The sequence below is a fragment of the Anastrepha obliqua genome, chromosome 2 (genome assembly GCF_027943255.1).
Source record: "Anastrepha obliqua isolate idAnaObli1 chromosome 2, idAnaObli1_1.0, whole genome shotgun sequence".
In the NCBI taxonomy this organism is placed as follows: domain Eukaryota; kingdom Metazoa; phylum Arthropoda; class Insecta; order Diptera; family Tephritidae; genus Anastrepha; species Anastrepha obliqua.
In genome coordinates, this window is record NC_072893.1 from 125560103 (window position 1) to 125579064 (window position 18962).

Genomic DNA, 18962 nt, shown 5'->3' on the forward strand with positions numbered 1-18962 from the left:
GAGCTTGCGATTCGTTTCTGGACCGTCTCAAGGCCATAGTGAACTGTGGTGTGGGAGCTGGCTTTCATTTGGAGCTACTCAACCTATCTCAGTCAATTAGACGTCCTGACTATGCCAGCGTGTTCCAAGCAGAACTTCTAGCGATCAGAGAAGCATGCAAGTCACTAAAACTCTACAAGGAAGTTGGGGTACGGTAGCCATCTTTCAGACAGTCAAGTAGCTATTAGACTCCAACTCCATTTCTTCCAAGCTAGTCTTACAGTGTAGAGAGAAATTACTTAGTCATTGGCTTGAAATCACTCTGATATGGGTTCCAGGTCATAGGAACATAGGGGTAATGAGATAGCGGATGAGCTAGCAAGAAAAGCTTCGACACCAGACATAGCAGAGGCGGTGGCAGTCTCCACCCCACTCAACACATTAAAAGCATCCATTGCTTCACACTATCATGCTTTAGCCGAAAGAAGATGGAAGCAAATAACTACATGTATTACAACAAAAAACACATGGCCGTCATACAAAATCCAAAATCTCACGCATCACTGCAACCCTTACAGGCCATTGGAAAGTAAGGGATCATGCAGCTAGACTCAACCTACCCTTCAATCCCATCTGCAGAAGCTGTCAAGCGGAAAGGGTGAAGGAAAGTCTTTTCCACTACTTATTTGAATGTCCAGAGCTAGCTAGGGTACGACTCCGCTCCTTCGGCATGCCTTTCTTGCAGCAAATTAATGAGATCTCACCCATCGAGATAAATAATTTGCTGCTATACTTGGACCTCACTAAATGGATCTGACTTAGAAATTTCAGTGGAAATACTCAACCACTTCAACAACAACAACAAGTCCATAGTCAAGGCAAAAAGTGGTGATATCAAACAAAAGTAAATTGATTCTTAATTTTGTATTATTATTATTTTTTTCCAAACTGAATTGACGGCCTTTTTAATTGATTACTTTTCGAGTGCCGGACCCTGCAGTGTATTTTCCAATCTTCAGTAGTGGAATCACTACAGCTTTTTACTTTTCGATTAGAAGGGGAAAGGTCAACGACAGGCTGACACCTATGATGAGGTAATTTATTCACGCTGTGCCCAATTGTAATTGTATTGGGGGCCAATAGTAACTGTACAATAAATTGAATGAGAATATGTGTGAAATAATCGTGCAAAATTCGGCTGCCAAATCGCCCAAGTGACGTGGCAGCCGAAGCTCCCCTCACAATGTTCTTTTTCACCATAATTAAAGAACAAACCTGGTAGATCTATCCTCCTTGGATGACAACGAATGGCGCGCACTTAAGTTGGAAAATTTGTACAGCCTCCACAGTAACTCTTTTTCTTCAACAATAAATATGAATATTTTTATGTGGAATGTTTAAGCATTTATGACATATTTATTGCGTTTGTAAATATAATTTAAAAATCATAACTAGAAAACAAATTTGTTCAACAATACAATTTAAGATTTTAAGGCACTTAAATTTATTTTCATTAATTAAAATGAAGAAAAATATTTTATTATGTACAGCGCGTTTAAGAATCCATAATATACACTTATAACTTGTATGTATGTGTGTGTACATGTGTGGTACATATGTGAGTGTGTTAGTAGTCATTCACCTACAAATTCGCCTTCATAAATGGCTTCAAATACTGATGGAATGTTTTGTTCACCGGCTCACGATTCAGCGGATTTTTCTTGGCTGACTCGAAAATACGTTCGTAGACGCGCCCATCTGCTGCACCCAATGCTGAGTCCAACACGCGATCGTGCACATCAAAGCTGTCAACAAGGGCCACAGCATTCGGACGCAAACGTCTGAGACAATCCTGAAGACGTAGCTCCAATTTGGTAATAGCTTCATCGGTTAGGTTGATAAACTGAAATTTCAGATATTTTCGAAGCGTCAGAATTGGCAGTGCTTAGACTGATGAGGTACACTTACTCTGAGAAAATCGCCAATTCGCGCCAAGCAGGCATCTAACAAATAAAGCTCTAAGATGGCTTGCAACACAGCGCCTAGTTCAGGTGAGACTTGTCGTATGAGCTGATTCAACTCGCTGTATGCCGATTGTACGATGAAAGCGCGACCATGTAACTGTTAGAGAAAAAGTTTTAGTAGGAATGTTAAGAACTTTGCTTCATTTTTTCTTTGAGTTTTTTGTTTTTTTTTGGTTGTAATAATGTTACTTTTTTGCCCTAAATACTGAAAAATAACTCTCAGGGAACTTTGTTTCTCTTTTTCTTTGTATTTCGTTTTTTTTTCCTTTTTTTCACTTACATCCGCTGCTTGCGTCAATTCAATGCCCACCATATTGGCCGCCGCTTCCGGCTCTTGACCTTGTTTACGATGTTTTTCCATGCGTTCATAAGCTATTCGCACTTTGCTGTTTTCAAAGTACAGTTAATTATTAATTAATGAATATTTCAAAAAAAAATCTGAATGTTGTAACTTACTTCGCCGCCACAAATTGAAAGGCGCGCACGATGGTCTCCAATGAGCCATCGAAACTGCCAAAATTCTTGTTTTCAATCGGCTTTCGTAAATATTCCATTGTCGGCACCAAGGGTTCGCCATTCAACGCCTGTGCGTAGACTTTGACCAGATAACGTGCCGTCTGTAGCAGCATCACTGTGTTCTCGCCCTCATAGGTGCACACAGCAGTTGTCATGCCATAAATGGTGGGAAAATTGGAGCAATCCATATAGCCGTGACCACCGCAAGACAGCCGACACACCTCAACCGCAGCCGCTGAGTCTGCGCTGGTGATCGCTTTTAGGCAACAAGAGAGCGCATGCATTTCCGGCAACCGATCCATATTGCCTTGCTCCAATTCGCCGGTAACATTATTGAACATGTTCCAAATGTGTTCGCCGGCTGTTTTGAAAACAATCGCCTTTGCGATTTGTGGAAAAACTTTCAATTGTTGTGTCGTGTGTTCGATGATTTGTGGCTCGGGCTCACTGGAGGCAAAAGAGAGTTTTAATATTTGATGCAAAAAAATCTATCTAAGCACTTATACATATAAGTGGGTTACAGCACTCACTTTGGGTCGATCGGGCTTTGACGACGCACCGCCGAGTAACGCATCGCAATGGTAGACGCCTTCGCCAACGTTTGTGACAGGTCGCGTATGAGCGCGCAACGCACAAACATCATGGTGCCGTAGGTGAGTACGCTATTTTTTGGCGCCACATAAGTGCCATCGGGTAATACCTTCTGGTTCTTCATCAGCATGTTATTCAACGGTGTGCGTACATTTTTCAATCCTAAATAGCCATTGTTGACTGACTTCATGCCTATTTTCGGACCAATATCACCAACATCAATACCCGGCATCGGCATATGCGTCTCCAAATCACGCAATTGCACAATAAAAGGAGCCAGCCCACGGAATTCGCCTTTGGTGTACAGTTGTGCGACGACAATTGCATGATTTGCCGTATGACCCACTAAAAAATTGGCACAAATGTAGTTGCGTTTGTGGTAAGTGATGAAATTCAAGATACTTACTGCCACCGGGCCACCACTTGTAGGCGCTGATGGTGGGCGTATTCAAAACAAACTCTTGTGTGCTGGCATCATAGTCGGCACGTGTTTCCAAGCCGCGCAAGAAGGTGCCGTGTCCCAATTCAGTCTGTGCGTATGTGCCAAGTATATTACAATCCCAAGCTTTAGTTAGCCATTCGATTTGCTGTTCAATCGTACCTTGACCCATTATCGTGGGCACGAACATTACGAAATGAAGCATCATTGGATTGCCTTCTTTGATGAGCGCAGAGCCCAGTGCGCCGCCAAAGAGTGCGCTAAAAAGGAAATCAATTTTATTTGAAGATTAATGGAGTTAATAAGAAACTTACGCGTATGTATCCACATCGTCTTCGCCTTCAGCGCGCAACGCGCGTAGCTTTCTGGCAATAATTACTGCTTTTCGCACACTGTGTTCGTACAGCTCCTTGGGTGACATGTGCGAGATGGGTAGGTCATCCTGCAGCTCGGGGTCTTCCAAGAATAATTTCTCTGAAAGTGGCAGTTGAAAGTATTTCTAATGAAATAACGGTTTTTGCAAAAAGCTGAGTTGCAATTGTGACTAAGAAATTTGTATTGAGGCATAACTTTGCTACGTTCCCTACGTTGGACACCTTTTTAAAACTTTCGGTTGGGCACCCAGATCTGGCCTTTTTTCGTCCTGTTCGAGGATCCTTTTTAAAAGGTTATATTCATAAATCGAAAATGCCAGTGCTGCCAGACCCGGGTGCTTAATGGAGGATTAAAAAAATATGCGCAAAATATTTCAGGTATTCCGACCCAGACTTGATTCATACATATGTAGCTAGTCTAGTTCCTCATATTATAGACATCTGCCTAACAGATCTCTGCTTGCCCTACCTATCCCATCTATTTGACGCCAAAACCGTTATGAGTCCATCGCAGGAGATCGAAAGCCTTTTTGGCCATAGGCTAGAGCAGTAGGATGGAGTAAAAAAAAATCAGCTAATGAATTGCAAAAAAAAAATTATTTTTATTATATAAAATTTTTGTTATTTTCTAGGGAGCGTCAAAACAATTTCATTATTTAAATTTTTTGTTATTTTCTATTTATTAGTTTGTTATGATTAGTGACTAATGCCTTCACGAGGGAGTCAAAACCAAATGACCCAAATTAACCCGTTAAAAATTGTCAGTTGAGAATTCTGCAAAATCTTGAACTTGTAAGCACAAAAAAAACACCCAAAAGATGACCTGAATTTTTAGCTTTTTTATAAACACTCATAAATTTGTTTTATTTATTTATTTATAATTGGCGCTTACACCCTTTTTGCTGCTTGGCCGAGCTGCTACTCCTATTTGTGATGCGCGTCTTGATGTTGTTCTGCAAATGGAGGATCCTGCAGTTTTAAGCCGATTCCGAATAGCAGATGGTTTTTTATGAGGCACTTTTTCGTTACAGAATAGGTTTGCGGCCGCATATAGAAACAACTTTTTCTATCATTTGATATGCCATGCACCGAGCTTCGGCCATGCGTACTTCCGAATGGTAGTCACGCACCCATCCATTCGGCTTCGGCGCCCCCCACTGACAAAATTCTTACACATTTTCCCCCTTAAAGCATTTTTTACGATTTTGATATCATCCACCGTTTTAATTTATTAAGGCGTCTTATGCTTTTTCTTATTACTAATGCCACCCGCTTTGCAAAAATCACAAAACAATTTTATCACTTACAATATTTGTGCTAATCTAATCGATAATTCCGGTTCGTGTGTACCAGAAATCTTTATAGCTGGATCAAGATATGAAGCCGTGTGAAATCGCCGTGGACGTGTCATTTTGCACTTAACGAACTCTGAACGAGGCTGTTGATATTTAGACTTTTGCATTACTTAAGTATACAAATAGGTATTTCTTCTTTTTTAGCCGATAATGAAATCTGATCTCATATTGAGTAGAACTTGCATTAGCTTTAAATCCATATACGCAATTTAATATTGTGTAAACAAACAATTATTGAAGTACTAAAGTTCATTTATACTATGAACTTATATATGTGTATATGTGCATATGCATATTTCTGCTTTGTTGTTATGCGCACGTTTTAGCTCAAGCCAAATAGGCATCATCCCAGTAAAAGTCGACGCAGCGTACCAAAACAACCCAGCCAAGGGCGCCCTCCCATTAACATTATTTGAAAGTTTATGGGGAATAGTTGAATGACCTGAACAACATGCGTTAATACATACAGACATTATTCATAAATTAAGCACAACAACCTAACCGCTTTTTTAAACGCTTGCAATAGTGAGCGGTTACTAAGCATTTTAGTTAAGAGCCTACAGTTGTACTTAGTTGACTGAAACTTCTGGGGCCAAAGTTCAAGCAGCCGTTATGAAATGAAAACAAACTGACTTAATTGCAAATGAGTAATGAAAAATGGCAACTTCACTTTTACGTTTAATTACTTAGATTAAAAAAAAAGCCAAAAAATTATATGAATTAAGCACCAATTTAATGATCACCTATGAATGTGCATATCTATCACATACATATGTATGTAAGTGTGTATGTGCATATTTATAATCACATTTTTTAATGCACTAGTTGCGTATACGCCACTGTGTCTTTGGCCATTTGCACAATACGATTGCATTAAGCATTAATTAACCACTGTAACGTTTGCGCTGCTAACGGTTGTGCGGGTCAGTAAGCCATTCGGTAATTGTGGACAGAGTAAATACCTGCAACTCACAATATAGACGCGAACAAACAGCAAAAATGATGTGCAAATAAACAAAATGTGTGCATAAATTCATGAGCATACATACATTTCTGTATTTGCGCACGCGAGCATGTTGACACGCTGCCAAGCCGCAAAACAATTTTGGTTAGTAATAATGCATACTTTTAATACAAGTGAATATGTATGTCACAAGCGCTATGCTTACCCAGTTTCTTCTTCGCTTCATACTTTTCTTTGCCTCCAACCCACCAGTATGTGAATTCTTGCGTATTGAAGGAAGCTCTGTCACGTTCCTTTTGTAAATCTGGATTTACTATGTGTGATGGCATTTTAAACAAGTTTTTCTTTTACTACACTTCAATTAAGACGAGATCAAGCTTTCTACGATTACAAATTTCTTAACCGTTAACGTTGAGCTCCACAAGAGTACTGAAACACAGCAGCCGCTCCAGTCCGCAGTTACTCATTCAATACACAATTACTACTTTTTGTGTTGTTAGTAGCCGTCATAGATAACGTAGCTGTAGTAAGCAAAGTATACACATTTTATATATGTACATATGTATGTATTTATATGGATGTGTGTAATAAAGTGAGCGCTTACCATTGCACATTTGATGCTTAATCTCACAGTATATATGTAGATTATCGGTTAGTTCGCACTTGTAATCTAGGTGAAAACATATACATTATCTAATATAATTCGTGTTGATATTTTATTATTGAACTTTGCGCTATAATTGTTTGATTTCACGAATTTTACACTACACTTCACACTTTTTTACTATAGTGGAAAGGAAAGAGCTGTTGTGTGTGTGTGTGTTTGTTTACAGCATATATTATACAAATTAACTACTGCACTGGTTAAGTTCAGCTATGCTTATCAGCGCTATTTTAACATTCACTGATTTACATTTCAAATCTTCATCGTAAAAAGAGAACTATAAAAAAGCGGTCTCCATAAATAGTACTTTACAATTGGTAAAATTAAATAACTGCTCTTCTTCTTACCTGCGCTGTGCTAAACTTTCATTCACGGTAAGCGCTAGGTGACTTGTCAGAATGTGCGAACACAACAAAATAGTAAAGGAAGAGAGAAAAGGTGCAGAAGAAAAAGACAAAAGTGCTGCCAATTTTTTGGAAAAGCAAATTTGGATTCATTTGTTTGTTAAGGCACAATACAAATACCTAATTATCAATTGAGCAAAATTAAATTTCTTATTAGAAAATACAAGCAATTTTAAGGCTGGGATTTACTATAATGTAGCATAATGTCTTATGAAACTTGGTTGATATGTTAGGGAGGGGTTTAGGAACAGCCTTTATAACTCCCAATTATTCCGAAAATAATAGCTTGGTAATTATTTGCCTTCAACATGCCCTCGAGAACTTCGCTATAGTTTGGCACATTATAATGGCGTAGTCGAAGTTGGACTGATGAGGTTTAGTTTTTTTGAAGCGCGGTCGGAGGCCACCCATGCGGAAAGGTGTTCTATGCAAAAATTTTACAAATTTACAAAAACCCTTCTGGTCGACGCTCCTGTAAAATTCAATTTTATGTGTTTATATTTTCGAAAATGTTTCTCAATTCTAAACTAAAGCAAAAAATTTTATAGATTTTCAAACTGAACGTGTCTGCATGCGAACTTCGTTCTTATTTCAGCTGTCTGGCAGCACCAACTTTTCGCTAAATTACAAAACTTTAACAATAAATTACTTAAAAACTATAAGCTTTCGGAGGGTACGGTTTTCTGTTTTAAAATGGGAATACACCGCTCTATTCGCCCCTTATAAACTTTTTTTTCAAGGCATGTTACATTATACTAAATTTTTCCCAATTTTAACCCCACAACAGCAACAATTTGAAAAAATTTTTTAATTTGCACATTGAGAGCGAATTCATCAATTCGCTGAAATATCGCCGCTGGTTAGTTGCCATCAGCTGGTTTCTGTTTACAGGCGATTGTTGTCATTACTGTAATTAAAGTTTCCATTCGCTAAGCACAATTAAGTTAAAAATACGCGTTAAATGCGTGGAAACATGTTTGTTTTTATTGTAGTAGCGAAGCAAAAAGTACGCCACCTGTGAAAGTTTGTTTGCAGTTCCATACAAAGCATACCCATGGAAGATTCAATGTCTTCGGAATGTCTACAAAAGCGTTTGCTCTGTTGTTTACAAGTTGTACGTCAATATGATTGGCTTATAAATGCATACGTTTTGGTAAGAGCAACTTAGGTACAGTGTATAGAAATATTTTTATTAATGCAATTAGTACACGCTTAGGATTATTATGTGGACAATCATTGGGAGAAGCTACCACGTTGCTGGCGTTCACATTTGGAGAATGTGCAACTTGAAGAGCTCAGTACTCTTTTAAATTTCAACGATTCTGCTGAGCAGCAACATGCCAATGTCTGGCCATTAACGTTGTTGGCCTTGCGCCGCCTATTACAAGAATTGTGTTTGCCAAGACGACAGCATAAAAACACAGTTGAGCTGGTAACAAATAATAAATCAATCTTATAATAGGCAACTGAATTTTCATGCTTTTCCTTAAACTTTAGAGTAAAAACCGCAGCGCTCTCCTTAATCACCCAAAACTAAAGCACGTCTTTAATAAATGCGTCAAGCCTAAGAAGCGGCATGAAATCGATGTGATGGGCCCGATTTGCGAATACAGCCAACAGCGGTCACCTGTGGATTACGTTGTGGATTTTGGCGCTGGATTAGGGCATCTCGCACGCGTGCTTGGCTATGGCTACGGCAAACAAGTATGCTGTTTGGAAATGCGTACGGAGCTAAATGTTCAAGCGCGTTGCATGGATGAAAATTTTGAATTATTCGCTGAAAAACATTTACCCCCCATGAAACGTGCGAATCTAAGACGGCCAGAACATGTAACATTATGCTTGACATCGGATATGCAGCCACAGCAGTTCCTCAGCATTATTGCTGAATCGCTGCAAAGAACAGATACCAACTTTCAATTCGGTATAATTGGTTTGCATCCATGTGGCGATCTAGCCGTCATTTTGATGCGTATGTTCATCAATAGTCCGCAAGCTCGCTTCCTAAATTTTGCTAGCTGTTGTTACATGAAATTAAGCACAGCTGAAACGCAATCCAACGCGCAGCTGCATGGATACCCACTCAGCCGATACATGCGGCAACGAGCCAAATTAGCGCATTTGAGCTATGAGGCGCGGGAAATATCCTGCCATGCTATGGAGATGTATTGCGACCGTTTAGCTAAAGGCGATTATGAACACCTGAAAGTGCATGCATTTCGGGCAGCTACTGAACGCATTCTAGTCAAGCACTGGCCTGATTTAAAACATTGCGGGCTGCGTAACGTAAAGCATGTACCTGGCATGCAATTTGAAGAGTATGTATTTATTATTTTTAAAAAGATTTTGAATTTTCGTACTGAAATCCCGTATTTTCTACTCACTTAGTTACTTCTACAAAGCAGTGCAAGGCTTAGAAGCCGCAAATTTGCAGCGTAATGAGCTGCAAACTGCAGTAACACAAAATGATTTGCGTCACTGGCGACGTATTGTTATTTTTTATACGCTTCGTTTAATGTTTGCACCGCTAGTAGAGAGCATTATACTGTACGATCGTGCCTTATATCTGCAAGAGAATCGTAAGTCGCCGTAAGAGCAGCTGTTTTCTTCGTTGTTTCACCTTAACTAATATTCATACGTTTGCAGATTGTCAAGTGAAAATTCACGCAGTATTTGATCCACGACTATCGCCGCGCAATCATATAACCTGCGCTTTCAAAACCAGCTGATACGGGCAGATCTTATACAAATATTTTGTTATGTACGTTACGTTCCTTCTGTGCCTGGGATAATATTTGATAACTGATAAGAAGAATTTACTGTTTTAAGACAGCTGCGTAAGCGCATGTAAAATTTTTGAGATTTTCTAATAGTGATTAAACCTTTATAGGCAATAGTAGCGTCTCATAAAAAACCTTGCTCGGAAACTATATAGAATTGTATAACCTCCCGTTTCCACGCAGGGCATATTTTTGAGAAGAAATTCAGCCAAAATACTTTTCAAGCAAATTTAAAAATTTTAGTTTATGTTTTGTTAGCGAGTATTAATCCTCCCACATACCTCATAATCGAAACCACCATTAGTCTTGATATAGCAAAACATTTGCAAGACTGATCTTTATTGCTTTATTTGGAACGTTTATTTATACTATTTGCTACTATATTTCATCGAACATTGTGGTGATTAGTTAGACAGACAACAGCAATCAGATTAAAAATAACGAGAAAAGAAAAGTAAATATTGCGCTACCCACATACTAATATACTTACTCTACTATGTACAGACAATAAAGACGAAAGTTGAGTTCGTTGCTTTGGTTAGCACAAGTAAATGGCAATTATAATAAGGAGAGCAATTGTCACACAACAACAATGGAAATAATAATGAAAATACATATAAAAAATGACGCGCACCATAGTTGCATGTCCATTTATCCAAAGCTGTATAAGCTTTAGCGCCTCATTGAACGATACTATACGCATTATAAGTTCTACATAGACACATACAAACATACACAGACTTACAAATTTACACCTACACGAATAAATATTGACTTACTGATGCATCTGTATAGCAGACACTCGCATAAATTCTTCAAGAGAGCTCAGAAATGTGAATTGAAATTGCAATCTGGTACTTCCACTTCATTAGTGCGACTTAACGACTGAGCAATGACCAACAGACCCCAGCCACCGCTATCGCTCGCCCTTCATTCCAAAGCAGCAATAACACGTATCTCTCTCCTCGTTACAAGCCAGGCAGTGAAACGTCGGCGCATTCTCTACCCGCCTCCAACGTACAGTGGGATGTTCTCATGACGGGCATTAAACTTCCAGACACGTGAGGTGGAATGTAGGGGCGGCATCTTGCGTTAAGGAGATACCACAGTGGGGTAATCATGAAATGATATGGAATTATAATTGAAAGAAACAAAATGAATTGGAATGAGGTGAAATGAAATACATTGACATGAAATAAAAAAATAAATAAAAAAAGGAAATGAGTTGATGTATACTTAGTCCTGCCATAAGTTCTGTTACAAGTTAAATCCGTTATAGATATGTATGAAATCATAGTATTTTTTTAATGAAGTTAGTTTTAATTAAATCATGTAAATATTAAAAAAAGGTGTAATTTTCCTTCGAAATAGTCATATTTTGCTTACACACAAGCCTTCAAACATTAGGCCATTCAGGTATTGCAGCACGCACGGTTTCCATGGATATTGACGTCGCTGCTCGCACTAAAGATTGATTGAGACTCTCCAAGTTTCTGTGCGGACTTCCACACTGAATTTTCTCCGATACTGGTGGACTTCCAGACGGCCAATCTTCTGCGGCTATGAACCCAGGAATAGTGTTTAGTGTAGTCACTGCTGCGTAGTTTTTGCCTTATGGGCTGGAGTGGGGTCTTGCTGGAAAATCCAACGCTCTCCATTGAAGAGAATACTGCTCAACTGCTTCACCACGCCTTCTAAGACATCCTCCTGGTACACTTTTGCCCCGGTCTTAACCCCTTTTTCGCTGAAATGAGGAGATGTAACGCCTTTACAAGATACTCCCCACCAGACCTTTACGAAGGCTGGATGGTGGCCACGCTGAACCCTCGGAACAACATTTTTTTCGTCATTAGAAGTTTTAACATAGATTTTGTAGTTTTGCTTATTAAAAACTTCTTCGACAGTGAATATTTTCTCACCCGTGAAAATAATTTTTTAATGGCCGTGGACCGCGTGCCACCGCCGATGCCTTGTAAAATTTGTCACAGAATTTATGGCAAGGCTAAGATATTTGTGGTGTGCATCTGGATGAAATACAGGGATCTACAGTTTCATACCTTCCCGGAATTGGAAATGGCTTTTTAAGAGAAGTCTTTCGAGGGGAGACTGCAATTAGAAAACGCCTTTGTTTATTATTTAATGTTTCATACCCAAAGTGGGCATCGCGCCTGAGACCGACGGAATGCGTAACGTTGCGCGCAAGCCGCTCAGCTATATTAAGTGGTATACTTCTTCTTCTCGATTGGCGCGATAACCGCTTAAGCTATTTTGGCCGAGTGTAACAAAGATTGCTAGTCGTTTCTTTCTCATGCTTACCGGCGCCAGTTTTAAACACCAAGTGAAGCCAAGTCATTTTGCACCTGATCTTTCCATCACAGAAGAGGTCTCTCTCTTCTTCTGCTACCATCAGCTAGTACCGCATCGAATACTTTCGGAGCCGAAGCGTTTGTATCCAATCGGACGACATGACCCAGCCAACGAAGCCGCTGGATCTTTATTCGCTAGGCTATGTCTAGGTTGACGTAAAGCTCATACAGCTCATTGTTTTATCGCCTACTCAAAATTTTCCACATCTCTCAAACACTCCAAGGGACGCCTCATCGGATGTTTTCATCGTCCAAGTTTCTGCGACATACGAACTCCTCCTATTTGTGGCGCGCGTCTTGATTTTCTCACAAATGGCGAGACCTACAGTTTTAAGCTGACTCCGAACGGCAGATATTTTTTATGAAGGAGTGATGCTGGAGTGGCAGTCTTTCTTTCTAACATAAATCCGGATCGTTACGGTAACATAAGCCCTTAATGCTGCTGTCATGAGCCGCACCTGATAGCCCATTCGAAAGCGGCAAGGCACTCATCAGCAAAGTTTTGAGTTAAAAAAACTGCCTACACCTGCCCGCTAACCGCTAAGAAGGAATTCCCAACTGCTACGAAGGAATTCCCAACCGCTAATCTCTGTTGCATATACCTCCACTTGAAGAATGATTGGGTAGCTTCCAGCAGATATCGATTTTCAAAAATTCAGTCGATTTTTCTGATATTCCAGCTTGGAGTCATGCGTACAGGATACCAACGATCCCGCTTAGATTTTGATTTATTTGAGGTTTGCGCTTCGACCTCATGGTTTTCTGTGCCCTCAAACTCATAACTCTACCTCATCCAGACCCAGTTTCCTTATTAAACTTACGACAGAGCTGGGTTGGATCCCGCTTACGCAGGGATTTTACTTTTTGCAGAGAGTCACAGTACCTCATCCATTGCTAATTCCCTTCTTAAACTTACAATAGAGCATAGTTGGGTCCCGCTTACGTAGGAATTTTACATTTTCCAGAGAGTCCGATATGGAACAGACATTTAAGGGTTCAAGACGACTACGTTCGTTTATATTACTTCTGTAAACTAGAATGGCTGCAAATGAAGGTGATCTGGGGTGGAATTGGCCACAGGAAATATGAAATAAATTATTCGAATTGAGCCGCGTTATTTATTTTCTTATTTCATTCGACTGCAATTCTCAGCAGACTTATTAAATAGTTTATAGATGTGCCTGATGCTTGGAAAAACCACAGACTCTTCTCTGCAGCAGCAAGCAAGCTCCTTCACACAAAATCATTACTTCAAAGTTCAGATTATTGCCCCACATTCCACAATAGCAACTTAGCCCCTCTCCCACAGCTCAACAGTGTGCTTTTACCGCGCAATATCCTTACTTCACACCACTGTGCCGCCAACGTCGTGTTCATATGTTTCTTTATAGGTTCGTTCATGCGACTAACGGACGCCTAATTAACTTTATGGATCATAGTCTTTGTATTAGTTAGTCAGCGCTGTGTTAGCAGCGACGTTCGCATCAGTGAAACTTTACTGCACCTGTTTGTGTGAGTACAACCACCTTAAATTCACCACTCATTGCTGACCAAAACACAAAAACCTACTTCTTTAACTGCTGTCACTGCAACCTTCAGGGATTAAAGTGTTCGCACATGCTTCGCCGCACAAGCGACACTTGGCAGCAGACGGCAAGGAGCGCAGCGCTATGCTTTACTACTTACCAACCCCTCCCCTAATCGGCACTTCGTCAGTCAAGCCAAGTGGGTAGTAAATTGAGGCGACACGCGTCGCAGCAAATGTCAATTGTCTTCTAAAATATGCAATACCGGTGTGTGTGTGTGTGTGTGTGTGTGAAGGAGTACATACGCGCGCGTGTGTATGTGTGAGTGCCCAAGTTGCCGCTTAAGCTTCAAAGGTGGTGGTGGTGGTGGTGGTGTTGGTGACGACTGGTGGTCAGTACTCACAGTTGCTTCATCACTTCATTGAGTTGCGTTTTGTTTTGTGCGCACCGCCAACGGCAGCGGTTGTCCCCATAACAACGTACGCGCGAAAAAGTGAAAAACAAGCGAAAAAGCGTATTTGAAATTTATCAAATTATAGAAAAGCCAAACGAGAAAAGCATTCGATTGCGGAAAAACGTGCGCTAAGAGCAATAAAGGCGTTTTTTTTTTGTTTTTTTGTCAACGTTAAGCGAATACGAAGTGTTCGAGAGTGAAGCTTATTAAATTACTTTTGCGGGTGGTGTTTCTTGCTGTTGTTGTGGGCGGACATTACTAAATGTTTGTTTTATAGATTTTTTGTCAGCAATTGAAAATAACCAAGACGAAGTTACATAGTCGCGTATAAAAGAGATTTAAAAGTGAGTAAAAAGTAAAGTGCATCTAAATTTAATGAATTTAAACTGCGATGTGGAATTTGTTCCACAGTGGATTTACAAACTTATTCCAGAAAAAATTTCTAGGTAAAGAGCCTGCCGATTAAAAAATTAAACATCTTGGTGGAGCTGGGTTTGAGCAAAGAATTTGTGGCGATGTCGTCTCGGAGATCGATTTCCGTCGAAACTCTAAAGTCAACTAGCCCACCAGTATCGTTCTTTATAACTGATTAGATTCCAAACTTCCCATTTGGCTCAAGAATAGATATTGAAAGGAGAGAGAGGTTTTTTTCAGCGGAAGGTCTCTGCAATTGAAGTTGAGGTAGTTGTGATATCGTCTTCCAAAACTCTACTCTTGAAATTTAAATTTGAATAGGTCGAGCCAAGGAGCACCAAGAGATGGCTCGTAAAACACTCAGGCTAAAAAGCCCATTCGAAGCTTTGGAAAGTGCAAGGGTTAGCAGTCAAGGAAGACAGGAGAGTAGTGACAGGAAGAAAGAGATAGGATAAAATAGAGACCTGTGAGAATTTTCTAGATTCTTTGGCAAATCTGAAAATATCCTCCAGTTTGAGAGAACGACTGGTTGTGTCCTTTAATAATACCGACCATCAACCGAACGTATTTCCTTCAAGTTTTAGTACAAAGTTTGACAGTTTTCTGTTCGGACTTCTCACAAAACACTTTGCAGTTCTGCAGTGTTCTAGACCGGACCATCGCTCTTTATGTATATTGCGTAATTAATCGCTGATCCAATTTACGATTCCTGCAGAACTGACTCCGATTATTTGCTCTGGCCCTTGTGGGGGAACCGCTGATCCACGGTTGGCCAATTCGTCGGCAATTTCGTTTCGTTAAAGACCGGAGTTCCCTGGAACCCATATAAGTACAAGCCTGTTCTGCCTTGCGACAGAATTAAACTTCTTCTTACATTCTTGAATAATCTTTGACGTTTGCTTCGAGTTCTCCACGGCCTTCAGTGCAGCCTCACTGTCGCCGAAAACTCCAATCTGTTTACCGCTCCATCTCTTCTCGATTATCTATTCGGCTAGTTTCAGGATGGCAAAAATTTCCGTTTGGAAAACAGTTGCCAGTTCCCCCATAGCATAGTGATACTTACTACTATCGTTTAAGTACCATCCGGCTCCAGATCCTATTTCATTCTTGGACCCATCGGTAAAGAAAATATTCGTCTACTCTTAGTTTTTCGAAATTCGGGAGTTCTTTCAACAATCGCAGATCCTCAAGAATAGTTCTTTCAACCGTAACTCCCAATATGTATTGAGTCTCTAGACGTAGTCGCAATTCTGGACAACAAAAATGGTCTGAGTTAAGACCTCATGCATCGAGTCTCAAAATTCAAGCTTTTTGGGGGCTTCCTCTATGCATGTGTCAAGGAAATGTTTAGAACTTAGTGGCTAAGAGCAAATGGAAAAACCTTAACAGCCGACAAATCAGTAAGCGCACTCTTACGAGTAAAAAAGGAAGCACACGACTCTTCAAGAGCATTGTCATGGTTTGCTGGATTACTGGTCGTCCTATATATGACCACTTACGCGAGATTCCATATAATGATCGAAAAAAAAACGTTAGAGAGACGAGAAGTAAGGCATCAAATATTCAGAATATGTTTCAAATTTCTGTGGGATTTCTTAGCGGTATACCTGCAAAAAGTCATCTCGTTTCGCTTAAATAATTGTACCATTTAGAGTCAACTCTGTACCAGATGGAGATTTTGTAGTTGAAGGTGCTTACAAAAATCTTGCCTGCATCGGTTAGTCTATCAGTTGTAATACGTTTAAGCTCAATAAATGAGCTTTTTGGACGTGATCGGCGCAAAGAAAAGGTGATGTTATTCGGAGGCAAGTAGAGAGAGAAGTAATTTCCATGTTGTGCGTGATGTGTTTTCTTTCTATAAAAGAATATCCTATCCCCGCGACGCGTTCGCAATAGGTTCCCCGCTGATGGTTTCCAAATGCAACATTCAAGGGACCAGAGTTTGTGAAATAATCCTGATGGTGCAAATCGCAATAAGCATCATTTTTACTGAGGTGTCAAAGAATCTGCAAAGCAGTTTCTATCTCTAGATCGAAAGAAGCTAATAGTTTCTAACAGAAATGCAATTCATGAAGAAGCTGAAGTGCTACTAGGAGTGCTAAAAAATACATTTTGGACCGGCAATTGTTCTTCTGGTCTGATTTACTCGAATTCTTCGTTTCAGTTTATGTAAATATTTAATTGGCGCGTACATCCTTTATTAGGTGCTTGATCGAGCTTTGTAGTGTGCGTCTTTAAGTTGTATAACAAATGGCGAGCGAAAAATGTGTATACAACCTCCGAACCGCAGATGGTTTTTTAAGGGTAGCTTCTTTATAGCTCGAAAGTTTGTCTGTACCTGCCGAGAGACAAACGACTGTAGGAAAAACTTTCTCTATCATTTGGTGCTTCACGTGCCAGTAGACTTCTTCTTCATTGGCGCGATAATCGGTTACACCATTTTGGCCGAGTTTAAAAAAGCGCCCCATTCGTTTTTTTCTAGTGCTAACCGGCACAAGTGGGACGCACCAAGTGAAGCCAAGTCCTTCTCCACCTGATCTGTCCCACACAGAGGAGGCCTTCCTCTTCCTCTACTACCACCAGCTGGTACCGCATAGAATACTTTCGGAACCGGAGCGTTTGTATCCATTCGTACAACATGACCCAGCCAACGAAGCTGCTGGATCTTTATTCGCTGCGCTGTGTCTATGTTGCCGTAAAGCTCACACAGCTCATTGCTCCATCGCCTAGGATACTCGGCGTTACTAATGTGCAAAGGTACAAACATCTTCCGCAGAATCTTTCTCTCAAACACTCCAAGGGACGCCTCATCGGATATGTCATAGGGCAAGCTTCTGCGCCATACGTTAAGACGGGCATGATGAGAGCCTTATAGAGTGTTAGTTTTTTTCGTCAAGCAAGAGAGGACTTTACTACTCAATTGCCTACTTTGTCCAAAGAGTAGCGCAGTAGACTACGAAGTTCGAAACCGCACCAACTTTCGTTTGTTTCAAGGCTAAAACTTACCGGAGTGCTTCGGCTATAGAAGACACAGACTACTCGTTCGAAAATCATTTAGTTATTCATATTTAGTATATGAACTGCACCAATTAAGGAAGAAAAATGAAAGGTAGATCAAGAAACTCATTTGGAGCGATGTAGGAATGCGTGGAGGTTGATTTACTTTCAAGTTCCAGAAGAAGGTTAACAGAGCTCTTCTGTTTAGTCGGTGGCAAGAATTTAGTAATTCCAAACTTTCTATTTGAAATTCATATCAACAAAAATACCCCTTATATAAAGTCGAGCATGTCGTACGCCGCTATTACGTTCAAAAGTCGGCATTACTTCAATACATTCCTTCCTTCGAATTGCGCTCCCCTTCAGTGTCCCCATACAAAACCGAAAAGTTCTTCTACAAAATGCTATTTGTGGACGTGTATATTATACTTGTAGATTAAGCAAACCTAATAACTCGTGAGTATTTTTAGCAAACCGCTGCTATCACCTTACATTACCCACCCACCCACCTACCTCTCACCTCTCCTACATGGTCGCATCAGCAAACACATTATTCGTCCATCGCTCGAATGCGCAGTGACATTTACGGACGTTACACAAACGGAACCCGATGTTCCATCATTATCAACAATGATGGAAGTGCCATCAATGCGACCAAGCGAATGGCAAGTCAATGAGTGTAGTGCGCGGGGCCGCCACGAAGGGTATATAATGAAACCATTAATACGAGTACGAAGTGACAGTGTAGGTGTCCATTGTCGCTTTGTTGTGTGGTGTGTGTTTCCTAGAATTTTCTCACTAAATTGAACACAACAAGAAGAACGAAATATGCCGACCGCAAGAGAGGATGGAGTGCTGAATAATGATGGGTTTGGGAAAGTCATCGTAAATGTGTATGGTATGCATTTCGGGACATGAGCACCGGAAATCACTTAGCGCCTAATGTGGCCACAAGCGTTCCAGCCGATAAATTTTCAGCGTCCCATTGTTTTGGTTAATGATACAAAAAGGTTTATTATTTATGAGGGAAGCGTATTAAAATGCGGCACTACAGGTTGGGGAAATCACTCATCCGTGTGGTAGTGATAGTGTGTGCGTAAAAGGTCATTTTACCT

At 40.3% G+C, this 18962-nt stretch overlaps 2 protein-coding genes across 2 annotated transcripts; one reads left to right on the forward strand and one right to left on the reverse strand.

Annotated features, from left to right (window-relative positions):
- Positions 1-1459: 1459 nt before the first annotated feature.
- On the reverse strand, positions 1460-7238 carry LOC129237732 (probable peroxisomal acyl-coenzyme A oxidase 1). Its single transcript, XM_054872649.1, has 9 exons — positions 6847-7238; positions 6448-6763; positions 3864-4023; positions 3517-3809; positions 3050-3455; positions 2460-2966; positions 2284-2389; positions 1948-2100; positions 1460-1882 (listed from the first exon to the last, which is right to left on the reverse strand). Exons 2-9 carry the CDS (start codon positions 6569-6571, stop codon positions 1622-1624), a joined length of 2010 nt encoding a protein of 669 aa, XP_054728624.1. The 5' UTR covers positions 6572-6763; positions 6847-7238; the 3' UTR covers positions 1460-1621.
- An 881-nt stretch (positions 7239-8119) lies between these two features.
- LOC129237734 (methyltransferase-like protein 25B) lies at positions 8120-10060 on the forward strand. Its single transcript, XM_054872651.1, has 5 exons — positions 8120-8463; positions 8527-8742; positions 8808-9628; positions 9699-9889; positions 9957-10060. Exons 1-5 carry the CDS (start codon positions 8365-8367, stop codon positions 10037-10039), a joined length of 1410 nt encoding a protein of 469 aa, XP_054728626.1. The 5' UTR covers positions 8120-8364; the 3' UTR covers positions 10040-10060.
- The last annotated feature ends 8902 nt before the right edge of the window (positions 10061-18962 follow it).

Coding starts and splice junctions, on each gene's coding strand:
- LOC129237734 (XM_054872651.1), top strand. CDS start 8,365: ATGGAAGATTCAATGTCTTCGGAATGTCTACAAAAGCGTTTGCTCTGT. Junction 9,629..9,698: donor CCTGGCATGCAATTTGAAGA/GTATGTATTTAT, acceptor CTACTCACTTAG/TTACTTCTACAAAGCAGTGC. Junction 9,890..9,956: donor CTTATATCTGCAAGAGAATC/GTAAGTCGCCGT, acceptor ATACGTTTGCAG/ATTGTCAAGTGAAAATTCAC.
- LOC129237732 (XM_054872649.1), bottom strand. CDS start 6,571: ATGCCATCACACATAGTAAATCCAGATTTACAAAAGGAACGTGACAGA. Junction 3,810..3,863: donor GACGATGTGGATACATACGC/GTAAGTTTCTTA, acceptor TTTCCTTTTTAG/CGCACTCTTTGGCGGCGCAC. Junction 3,456..3,516: donor CAAGTGGTGGCCCGGTGGCA/GTAAGTATCTTG, acceptor CCAATTTTTTAG/TGGGTCATACGGCAAATCAT.